Source organism: Eulemur rufifrons, chromosome 30 (genome assembly GCF_041146395.1).
Source record: "Eulemur rufifrons isolate Redbay chromosome 30, OSU_ERuf_1, whole genome shotgun sequence".
In the NCBI taxonomy this organism is placed as follows: domain Eukaryota; kingdom Metazoa; phylum Chordata; class Mammalia; order Primates; family Lemuridae; genus Eulemur; species Eulemur rufifrons.
In genome coordinates, this window is record NC_091012.1 from 124,886,933 (window position 1) to 124,899,101 (window position 12,169).

At 38.8% G+C, this 12,169-nt stretch overlaps 1 protein-coding gene across 1 annotated transcript in view; it reads left to right on the forward strand.

Moving 5' to 3' along the window:
- Positions 1 to 12,169, forward strand: part of APOO (apolipoprotein O) — a 54,443-nt gene that overhangs the window by 20,355 nt on the left and 21,919 nt on the right. Inside the window, exons 2-5 of the mRNA XM_069463636.1 lie at positions 3,549 to 3,656; positions 5,287 to 5,406; positions 7,585 to 7,639; positions 11,157 to 11,252. Of these exons, the coding sequence (XP_069319737.1) occupies positions 3,549 to 3,656; positions 5,287 to 5,406; positions 7,585 to 7,639; positions 11,157 to 11,252 (379 nt within the window). The remainder of the gene's footprint in view (positions 1 to 3,548; positions 3,657 to 5,286; positions 5,407 to 7,584; positions 7,640 to 11,156; positions 11,253 to 12,169) is intronic.

Consider the following 12,169-nt stretch of genomic DNA (forward strand, 5'->3'; position numbering starts at 1 on the left):
AGTGATCCTCCCAGAGTGCTAGGATTACAGGCGTGAGCCACCGTGCCTGGCCTGAGGCCATGGTTTTTAAAACATGTAGATTTTTTTTTTTCTAATTTTTTTTTCTTTTTTGTATTTTATTGCCCCGCACCCCGATTTTCTTAAAGTCTGGATGGTGAGGGATGTCAGAAAATAATATTTATCTAAGTAAATCAATGATTCTCAATGGGAGGGATTGCTCCCCAGGAGACATTTGGCAGTGTCTCCACACGTTTTTGACTGCCTTGACTGGGGTGCTAACTGGCATCTAGTTAGCAGAGGCCAGGGACACTGCCAAACCCACAATGCACAGGACAGCCCCACAACAAAGAAGGACCCAGCCCAAATGTCAATAGGGCTGAGGTTGAGAAACCCTGAACTAAATCATGTGCTCTTTGCAGAGAGAGAGAGTTGTGGCCCTGGGGAGTGTTCTTTTGTGGGTCTCCCCAGTTGGCTAAGAGCCTGCCAGAAGCTGAAAAAGCCACTGCAGGAGCTACCTTTCTTCAGTGCTACCACCCTGTGGCCACAGTTCTTGCTGTGTGATGGGAGTCAGGATGGGTTTCAGGAGGAAAACTTATAGGAGATGAGGAAGAAGAAAATAGCTTAGGCAATAAAGGGGGGGGGGGCTCAGAATAATATTATAGCTAAAAAAACTAGTAAGATAATAGGGGAAAATAAATTAGAAATTAATAATTAAGAGTTCAGTAAAATGTTAAAAAAGTAAACAAGTTGAGATTTAAAAATCAAAGATGAAAGTCACTGGGAATAGTCATTAAGAACATAAAAGTAGAAATAGGAATAAAAAGAAGGCCATGAGATAAAAAGTGAAATGTGTGAAAAGTAGATAGGATTAAGGATTGAAAACAGGAATTGAGAATTAAAAAGGTCAACCTAAGACAATATAGTCTGCCTCCGTACCCATGGTTTCCACATCTGTAGATTTAATTAACTGAGGATTGAAAATATTCAGGACAAAAAATTCCACAAAGTTCCAAAAAACAAAACTTGAATTTGCTGTGTGCCAGGTTCTACATTGAATCCATGCGAATGAAGTGGTGTGCAGGCAATGTATTGGGTATTATAAGTAATCCAGAGATGATTTAAAGTATATGGGAGGATGTGTGCAGGTTATATGCAAATTCTTTGCCATCTTACATAAGGGACTTGAGTATCTGTGGATTTTGGTGTCCTCGGGGGTCCTGGAACTAGTCCCCCACAGATGCCAGTACATAAAACAAGAGTGAAGGGACACTATGAAACCAAACCACTTACAGGTTAGGAGGACAGATGAGGGCATGGGGAGTGGGCAGGATGCCAGCTGGAGCAGATAAGTGAGGGGAGTTGGAAACAAAGTCCTGAGGTGAGGCTAGCTTGCCTCAGTGGAAAGTCTCTAGTTCAACCAGTGTTGTCATGGTCTGTCGGTCATGGGCAGACCCAGAAAGCAGAGAGCAATGAGTTGGTGCCTCCAGATACCAGCAGCATACTCTTGGGTGGCTCAAGCCTTACATGGCTCGACCCCTTTAAAAGAGCTGGGAGAAGGAAGAGCTATGGGTTTATTAACTTAAACTGTGAATTTAAAAAATCAGACCCCTCCTATGAAGGTGGCAGCAGTTTTTAGGTCATATCGTGGTGCCGTTGGTCCTGTCTACTAACTGTGATAGGCACAAACCACATTGACGAATGTGAGCAGTAGCTGGTTAACCTTCACCTTGGAAGCAAAAGAAATCTGTAGCACTATTGCCTTGAAATTAAGACCTTTCAAGATGCACACTTAATACTTCAGGATGTGTTAATTATTTTTAAATCAGTTAAAGTAATAACCACTCTTTTTTTGTATGCCTTTTAGCTCTTTATTTGCTCTGAAATATGGGAATTTCCTTTTTTGTGTGACTCCAGGCTTATGTTTCAACAGACATTTTTGTTATATTTTATCTAACATTGTATGTTTTGCGAGTATTACAGAATAGCCTAATCTTTCACATTACAGGCCCTGCAAATCTCAGTAATACGATTTCCATGATGCTAAATCATGCCTAAATAGTTAGAACAAGATCATCCATTCATTTGTTTTTCACCTCTCTTCCATCCATTTCCTTTATCTTATTGGAACAGGCAATAAACAGTAATTGAGCATTTCTTATGTGCGGGACACAGCCTCATCCTGAGTGGGCTTCCAACCTGGTAGGGAGAACTTGATAGATGTGAACAAATGGACAAATAAAAACAATAAAATAAAAGTAGGAATTCTCCCTGCTCTTAGGCAGTTCTACAGAAAGGCAAAGCAAGTATAGGACATTTTAGATAGGAATCAGCATGTGTGAAGCCATGAACCTGGGAAACAGCGTGGGAGAAATATAGGGAGTTCAAGTTTTGTGGGAGGAGGCAGAGTGACAAAGAAATGAGGTTAGAGAAGGTGGTTGTGGCCAGATTATAACGGGCCCTGTTTGGCTAACATAAAAGTCCTAGGTAATAAATAGCAAAAGATCCCAAATAGGGTAGAATATGTAATCAAGTTGGCAATTTAGAAAGATCATTCTTTCTCAGAGTGGTTTGAGCCATTAGAGGGCCAGGTAACCAGTTAGGATGCTGTTAAACCGACTCAGGAAAGAAATGGAGGCCTAAGGAAAGATTACACAGGAAGGGATAAAGAGGAGGAAGTAGAAGTCAGATCATTAATTAGTAGGACTTAATGAACAATAGGATGGGGTGGTGGTGGTGATGATGACCTAGAATTTCTCTTTTTATTAATTTTTAAATTGACAAGTAAGAATGGTGTATATTTATTAAATACAGCATGATGTTTTGAAATGTGTATACATTGTGGTATAGCTAAATTGAGCTGATTAACATATGCATTACCTCACGTACTTATATTTGTGTAATCTAAAAAAGTTGAACTCCCAGAAGCAGAGAGTCGAATGGTAGCTACAAGGGGCTGGCGGGACTGAGGAGTTGGAAAGATGTGGGTCAAAGAATACAAAATTTCAGTTAGACAGGAAGAATAAGTTCAAGAGATCCGTTGTACAACACGGTGACTATAGTTAACAATGTATTATATTTGTGAAAATCACTAAGAGAGTAGCTTTCAAGTGACCTCTAAGTTTCTGATAGGATTTAGTAGTTGGGTGATGATGCCATTCCTGAGAGAGGAAGTAAGAGAAAGAGGGGCAGGTCTGAGGGAAAGATGCAAAGTTGGTGTTGGACATGTTCCAAACAGAGGTAGATCCATAGCTATAGATAGGTCTATCTGTTTATCTATATATCTTTCATTTTACGTGAAAACCTAAAGTAGAAAAACTTAGGAACTATTGTCTTTTGGAAATTAAGATAAAGTTGACCTGAAATTTTCAGTCTGAGAGAATATGCATTTTAGATTCTGACTTCCGCAGAACTCCAGGAACGCATTTTTTTTTCATAAAGCGCAATAAGCCTTTCAGGGCAGGAGTGTCTGAGGTTATGAATATGCTTCATGTTCTGCACATTCAGTCTGTTGCATAGAGAGAAAGCTTAATATTGCTTCTGCATTTCAGGTAATTCAGAGGTCTGTGGGGCCAGCCAGCCTGAGCCTACTCACCTTCAAAGTCTATGCAGCACCAAAAAAGGACTCACCTCCTCCAAATCCCATGAAGATTGATGAGGTAACATGGTGTTCATGTTGCAATATATATATATATATTTTGAGACAGAGTCTCGCTCTGTTGCCCGGGCTAGAGTGCCGTGGCATCAGCCTAGCTCACAGCAACCTCAAACTCCTGGGCTCAAGCAATCCTGCCTCAGCCTCCCGAGTAGCTGGGACTACAGGCATGCGCCACCATGCCCGGCTAATTTTTTCCTGTGTATATTTTTAGTTGTCTGGCTAATTTCTTTCTATTTTTATTAGAGACAGGGTCTCGCTCTTGCTCAGGCTGGTCTTGAACTCCTGACCTCGAGTGATCCTCCCGCCTCGGCCTCCCAGAGTGCTAGGATTACAGACGTGAGCCACTGTGCCCGGCCTGTAATATATTTTGAATATCTGATTTAGTTACTGTAGGAGAGTTTTTACGACTTGTCTATCAAGAAGATAAGACTGTAGGAGATATTTAAAAAGAAGGCAATATATTTCCTTATAGTTTGTTTTCTTTGCGGGAAATTACTGAACTATAGCTTTTCAACAGGTAAACCTTAATCGTACATAGCTAAGGGCATAATTAAGGAATATTTTATAGATTTTTAGTGGAGAATCTGCTGCGTCCTAGTAGATTAAAAAGACAACTCACTTTTCTAAGTGGTTTGCCTGATTCTTGGCTTATCTTGATTCTTCTCAAGCCAAGAAAATATTCACATTTTTCCCTCTCTAAGTAATGAGAGATCTGGATTCTTTCTGTTTCTTGGCTGGAGTACAGGCTCCTAAGCAGATACTTAATAAATACTAAATAAATAAGACAAGAAATCTTCTCTACATTGTTTACATCCTTTTTTGTCTGTACTTCCCACTGATTATTTTGGATTTTCGTTTTCTCTTGCCTTTGAATAAAGTGATGTAAAGATCTACCTTTGGTTCTGGGCAGGGCTACTTGAATGGTGTTTACATAAAGCTAATTAGCTTATCTTTGGCCCTTTACTCTCTTCTCAAGTCTTGGGACAGTAGCATTTTTGAGGGTAAAGAAAGGAGCCAGTAGTGGCTGTGAAGATTTTCTTCTCTGGGGAGAGAACAAACCTGCTGTCCTGCTTTGATTAGCACCAGACTGATCATTTGAACTAAGTAACTTGCTCTTCAGTTATTCTCAAGCTTTTTTTCTTAACCCTCCTCACCCACCCTTTAGAGTAGTAGAATCCTTTTTCTAAACTAAATCTAAGGTGGAATACCAAATAGCACTATATAAAACGGATAAAGGGGAACTGCTTTGTTTGCTCTCAGTGGATGGGAAGGGAATAGGACACTTCACAGCCCTGCCCTCTTGGCCTTGGCCTTGGTTTTTTTTTTTTTTTTTGGGAGACAGAGTCTTGCTCTGTCACCCGGGCTACAGTGCTATGAAGTCAGCTTCCCAGAGTGCTAGGACTACAGGCGTGAGCCACCATACCTGGCCCCTAGTCCTTGTTGATTAAGGAAATAAGTAAGGTGCAAAGATCATCTGAATTTCAGGTTGCACATAACCCTTAGCTTAGGGTCACTGTAATTCATGAATTATTAGAAATATTATACATATAAATTTGATCACTTATTATGTGATCTCATTACTGTAAATGCTTTTTGATTTAAAATTTTTTTTTTATTTTTAATATGTGCAGCTTTCACTCTACTCAGTTCCCAAGGGTCAATCTAAATATGTGGAAGAGCCACGGACCCAACTTGAAGAAAGCATCTCACAGCTCCGACATCACTGCGAGCCATATACAAGTTGGTTTCAGGTACAGCTGTTCTAAAAACGGAGTGCATGCATTTCTATTTAGAGTCAATAGTGAAAAGTCTATGTTAGCTGCATGTTTTTGGAAAAAGGCAAGATAAAGGACCCCAAGTTAAGAGTGCCCAACTTACAAATGTTTATCAGTGCCATCTGGGGAAGGGGGTATGGAGATGCCAAGATGCCCTAGCTTCCTGGTGGCAGCTGTTGCCACTGCAGCTGCAGAGAGAATTTTCTTTTCGCTGAGCAGTGTGTGGTACCTTGACTAGAGGGCGGAGGACTAGGAATTGCCCTGTTGGTTGCAGTTGTAAAAACGTTGTTGTCTACCATGGAAGGACATGGGGCTGGAACTCTAATGGAAGGAAAAAGATCTGATGTAAGCATTTGTATCAAAATTGTGAAGTGTTTCTCCCCTCAGAGGGTCTACAAATGAGTGCCACTTTAAACAGGAATAGTTATAGAGCATTTTGAATAGCAGGATAGATAGTAACATAGGATAGAATTACATACTGGAGTACTGAACTATTTGCCCCAGTGACCAAAGAACTACATACACACATTGGCTTCTGTCCCTGCCCATGTTTCAGATGAGGCATTTGTCATTATGAATGAAAGTGAATGAAATAAATTTGAATGTGAATAGAAGTATTTCTGTGATTTTTAACATCTGAAACTGAGGTTTACAATCTACAGAATGCTTTGATACATATGCTTCCTGTACTTTTTTTTTTTTTTTTTTTTGAGACAGAAGCCTCGCTCTGTTGCCTGGGCTAGAGTACCGTGGTGTTAGCATAGTTCATAGCACCTCAAACTCCTGGGCTCAAGCATCCTCCTGCATCAGCCTCCTGAGTAGCTGGGACTACCGGCATGTGCCACCATGCCTGGCTAATTTTTCTATATATATTTTTAGCTGTCCATATAATTTCTTTCTATTTTTAGTAGAGACTTGCTCAGGCTGGTCTCGAACTCCTGAGCTCAAACGATCCTCCTGCCTCGGCCTCCCAGAGTGCTAGGATTACAGGCGTGAGCCACCGCACCCGGCCTGCTTTTTTGTTTTTTTATTTTTTCTTCTGTGCATGATACTCAGTGCAGTGAAATACTTTTCTGAATGATAGACTGGCTATCAACATGTTTACTTGCACTACTTCTAAATAAAAAAGGTTTCTTATAATTATAATAGTTTTGTTTTCCTAGGTAGAATGAAGTCTTCATAGAAATATTTTTAATTCTTGGCTCTTTTTTCAGACCAGCTATTTCTAGCCCCTTTCTTAAAGAACTAATTTAATTTTTTTTGTAGTAAAAAGATTAAGCTAGCAAAAGAAGTGGGCAGTCACTCTGGACATTGATCTGTAGATTTTCTTCCTTTTTTATGCAGAGAAAAAAACAATAATGGATTTTAATGAAGTGATATTCAATTCTTTATGTCCTCCCCCAAATTCAGCATTTATTATTTAAGGGCCATTTAAAAGAATGAGGATAACTTGTTCTGACTTGAACTGAATTACACAAAACAAATCCTTTTCCAAGTGGCAACTAGTTCTGATACCTTTTGATACCCGTGTATCTCTTTTCCTGTCTTTACTGTAGACTTCTTGAAGGTGGATACCTTCTATCTAGTCCCTCATTTCCTTTAGGATCATCTGATGTTCATGTACAAAGCCTTTTTATTGTTGTTGTTAAGATAATGTTGACACTTCATTTGCTTCAGGATTGAGGTATCGCTCCAAACTGAGATAAAGACTCCTTTGTCTTATTAAAGCTGGTCATTCCTGCTTCACATGGGCAGTTTCCAGATATAGGTTCTAATTAATGATAAATCAGAAAATAGAGTTAATATGAAAGATTTAATCTCATGGGGAATCTTGCCACGATAATTATCAAGGGGATTGATTTTAGTGTGTTTTATTCAATTTTAATAGAAGAGTGAAGAGGCTGGATTGTTGAAACCACTGTACTTGTAATCTTTGCTTCCTGTGGCAATCATAATCTATTCTGCTGAGCGGTTTGCAGTGAAGGGAAAATTACAAAAGGAAAAACAAAAACAATAAAACCCAGATAGACAGTATATCCCTTTGTTCAAAAAGTGTTAATAACATGATAATTTATTCAGTAAAGACAAGTGTATTTATTCTGTTACTTTCTAATCAGCAAATCCTACTCATTCATTTTCTTTTTGTGTTTTTAGGAAACATACTCCCGAACTAAGCCCAAGATGGAAACTTTGGTTCAATGGGGGTTAGGTAAGTTGATTTTTAATTAGGCATAATCAGTTACTTCATTAACAAATTGGACTCTTTATCTGGGGTTATATGGACGGGATCTGTGATTCCTTGAAATTGTATGCAGAATTTTAGAGCTATGTGGATTTTTCTGGACAGAGGGTCTATTGTTTTCCTCAGATTTCAGAGGACTAGTGGCCCCAAACAGTCAGGTAAGTCTCTTCAAAATCTTTAGGATTAGTCAAAGTTCATGCAGGGTGAAATAAAAAAAAAAATTTTAGGATTGTTGGGCTAGCAAGTGCAGATACACTGCATTTAAAAACAAACAAACAAAAAACCCCCCTATTTCCAGGTACACCACACTAATTCCTCAATAGGTTTTCAGAATCAAAGTAACTCATTTGTGCTGCCATTAATACATGCTATAGAAGTTTCAAGGCAGGAAGAAACTGAGCTGGTATGCCTGGGAAAGATCTTATTACATAATTAGTAGTGTTCTTACATTTTTTATTTGATTTTTATTGTCCTTGATTGTTTTTCACATGTGGGCCACTTACACACATATACTCATAAACTGGGTTCACAGTCTATGTTCTGACTAATCTCAGTCAGGAACTGGTAAATTAATAGAGACACTGAGCATATTTCATTCCCCTTATTGGACATCTCAGCAAATCAAAATCTTATTTTTACAAGAGTTTGTTTCCATGATGGAACAAAATAAACATGAGTACAGTTTATTCTTTGCCCTGAGACTATCAGAGAAATAAACTTTTCGTTTGAAGATAGATATAATAATAGCTGCCTACTGGTTCTTTAATTACTGACATGTTAATAAGTAATGTCTTAATTTTGGCCGGGCATGGTGGTGCATGCCTATAGTCCCAGCTACTCGGGAGGCTGAGGCAGGAGGATCGCTTGAGCCCAGGAGTTTGAGGTTGCTGTGAGCTAGGCTGACACCATGGCACTCTAGCCCAGGCAACAGAGTGAGACTGTGTCTCAAAAAAAAAAAATTATTAATTTCACAAACACTTATTTAGTGCTTATGTATCAGGTACTATTCTAAGTGCTTTAAAAATATTTATTTAATCCTCATAACAACCCTGACAGGTACTTTATTATCTTCATTTTTTATCTGAGAAAACTAAAGAACTCCTGATAAAGTCTTTTATCTGTACATGTGTGAATGTACAGGTATCATTTCCCATTAATTCATAGCAATAGGCATTATTTGTAACATTAGTCTATCTGTCTTCTCCTGGACTCATGATTATTACAAAGGCTGTGAAGGAGAAACATTCCATTGTGAATTGTGTTGTTGTCTGCCAAGGCGATCAGTCCATTTTCCAGCAGTCAGAGCCAAGGCATGTTACCAGAATCTGGGCTTCTGCTTCAGTGCAGTCTTAAAACATATCTTCCTTCCCATTTCTTTGTGATTTACCCACTTCGGCTCAGCTCACCAAAACCATCTGGGTGTCCTTCTGTTCACTGCTCTGTGCTCACATCTAGAATTAAGCAACACTGTGCTGGTAGGCAAAAATAAAGGGAAGTAGAAAATTGCCTCAAATGACCCAGACTAGAGGATGGAAAATAAAAACTAGGTTAAAGGCAAAATAAGTAAAAGGGCAGACAGTAATTAATGCAGAACAACACAAGCCCTATAGTAGTATTTAAAATGATTACCACATTTTCTAGAGAACCCAGGAAAAGGAAAACTGGCATGTGTTTGTATTACCTAGGAGAGAGAATTACTGAGTTTTCCAGTTTATTAGTTCAGTTCAGCGTACATTTGTTAAGTCACCATTGTGGCAGGCATTGAAGATTGAGGTTGATTAAGACAGTAGTCACAGCTACTGAGATGCATATAATAAATTATTCAATACTAGCACAAATACAGAGACAATCACAGACCACTGTTGAAGGTACAGAGGAAGGAGACTAGTTTAATAGGGATTGGGGAGATGGGAGCAGTCAGGGAAGGATTTTTGATATGAATCTTGGAGCAGTGTTACCCACACCAAGACGTGGGAGTGGGACTTCGGGCGGCAGGCATTCCACACGGTGCATGCAGCATGGTCAAGGCTTAGAGGTGTGACTTGATATTGGGTATTTGGGGAACTGTAAGCAGATAGGGAGTGCTGAAGATAAGGTTGAGAGAGAGAGAGATGAGGGCTTTGTAAATCATGACCTCACTGAAATTCATTTGTTGATTCATCCAGTATTCGTCCACTCCTGGCAGTGTTCTTAATAAAATCTGTTGAATGAACATCTCCTATCACCACTAAGGGAAGATAACACAGAAGTGTAAGCAATCCAACATTAAGGAGCTTACATTCTCCTTGGGGAGACATCAAATAAACACCTGAATAATTAAACACAAGGTACTGTAGGATATAGGTACCAAGTGATGGTACAGAGAATAAATATGATGGGACTTCAGAGGAAGAAGAGAGGTCTGGGCCGATAAGCTTAGGAAAGGCTTTTCTGAGGAGGTCGGACTCAAGCTGCCTTTTATTTAGTGGGACTGGCTCAGTGGAAAGGAGAGGAGGCATCATCTGAACGAAGTCATAAGGTGTGTTCAGGCATGGTGAATAGGCTTACATGTTGGATTTATTTTTATTTATTCTGTCACTATCAACAGTGGCTATTTCCTGCATGAACTTGTACTATAAGTTTCCTTCATTATCCAAATCTATTCTGTTCTTGAGTTCAAATAATGAGTTCAGATGGCAAAGGATACATATTTTTCTGAGTGTAATGTATTTGGTTCCTGAGTTTCAGAGAGCAAGTGGCAAAGCTTCAGATAGCAACAAATCTATCCAAAGATTTATCCAAATCTATTCTGTTTCTGTGTTTGGATAACAAGAGTTTGGATAGCGGCCGGGCGCGGTGGCTCACGCCTGTAATCCTAGCACTCTGGGAGGCCGAGGCGGGTGGATCGCTCAAGGTCAGGAGTTCGAGACCAGCCTGAGCAAGAATGAGACCCCGTCTCTACTAAAAATAGAAAGAAATTATCTGGCCAACTAAAATATATATAGAAAAAATTAGCCGGGCATGGTGGCACATGCCTGTAGTCCCAGCTACTCGCGAGGCTGAGGCAGTAGGATCGCTTAAGCCCAGGAGTTTGAGGTTGCTGTGAGCTAGGCTGACGCCATGGCACTCACTCTAGCCCGGGCAACAAAGTGAGACTCTGTCTCAAAAAAAAAAAAAAAAAAGGAGTTTGGATAGCGAGAGATCCCTGTATTTGTATTTCTCCCTGTGCGAATAGCTAATAGCTAATTCGATGTGTTGCCTTCAGGAACGTGAAGGTAATCTAACGTTACTTTATCTTCAGTAGGTTGTCAGACCAAAAGTGTTTGAAAATTGGACACTGGCTATGTGAATAAATTTTATTTATATATCACATAAAAAGAATATGTTGAAAAGAAGCATACTAGCAGAAAGCAGAGCATACATGGTTTGCAAAGCATTTGATACTATATTGTTTATTTTTAATGAGCAATTTATGAGACTGCTTCCTGGTCTGATTCTATTGTAGACAGCTATGAATATCTCCAAAATGCACCTCCTGGATTTTTTCCAAGACTTGGTGTTATTGGTTTTGCTGGCCTTGTCGGACTCCTTTTGGCTAGAGGTAGGTGCAATTTTGTGTGTTTTTTTTTTTCAACAGTTCATATGGGAGAGATAGGATATATGTTTCGTTCTTTCCTTTCATTTACCAGTTTTCAGAATAATAAGTTGGTTCCTAAATATGGCCGTCTTAATGCATAATTGATATGGTTGTTTATTCTATGATATTTGATTTTAAGCATATATAGAAATTGTATAGTCTTAGTAAAAAAAAAAAAAAAGAAATTAGTTAGCCTTTATAGGTATACATACTTGACCAAGTCCCTATTGGTCTTTGGTACAGAAAGAGTAAACTTTTGCTCAAAGTCTTTCACACCTGAGAAATAAACTATTTCTAAATGTTTCACTGTTAAGATCAGGCTATTAATCACAGTAAATAGAACACTAATTTAATGGAGATTTTATTAACTTCTTGATATGTAATGGCTTCAGTCAGTGATGATGTAAAAACTTTAAAAATGCTTAAAATTAAAAGTTAATGAATGTCAACTTAAAAATATTACTACACTACACTACACTGCTAGATTATAAAGCATCTATAGGAAATAAAGGATGATAAAATACTTCACAATGGTGAAATTAATTTATTGTGAACTAGTTGGAGTTTCACTGATTGTAAAATAAATGTTTATGGCATAAAATTCAGACATTACAAAAATTCCTAACGGAGAATGAAAGAAAACCATGGAGACTAGTTTGGTACCCATTCCACCAATTTCAAAAATCTTCCCTCTATGTGCATTTACCATTATTTTCAAATCTAGAGGGTAGATGCTGTCCTGGTGCTACTCCCACTTCACCTGTGGAAGGAACTCCCATCTCATGCAAAATATATCTGAACTAAAATTCCAGCTCATTTTTTGTGATCAACTTGCAAGCCAACATTTTTTCCCCAAACTTCTTTCCCCTCCTGTTTTGCAA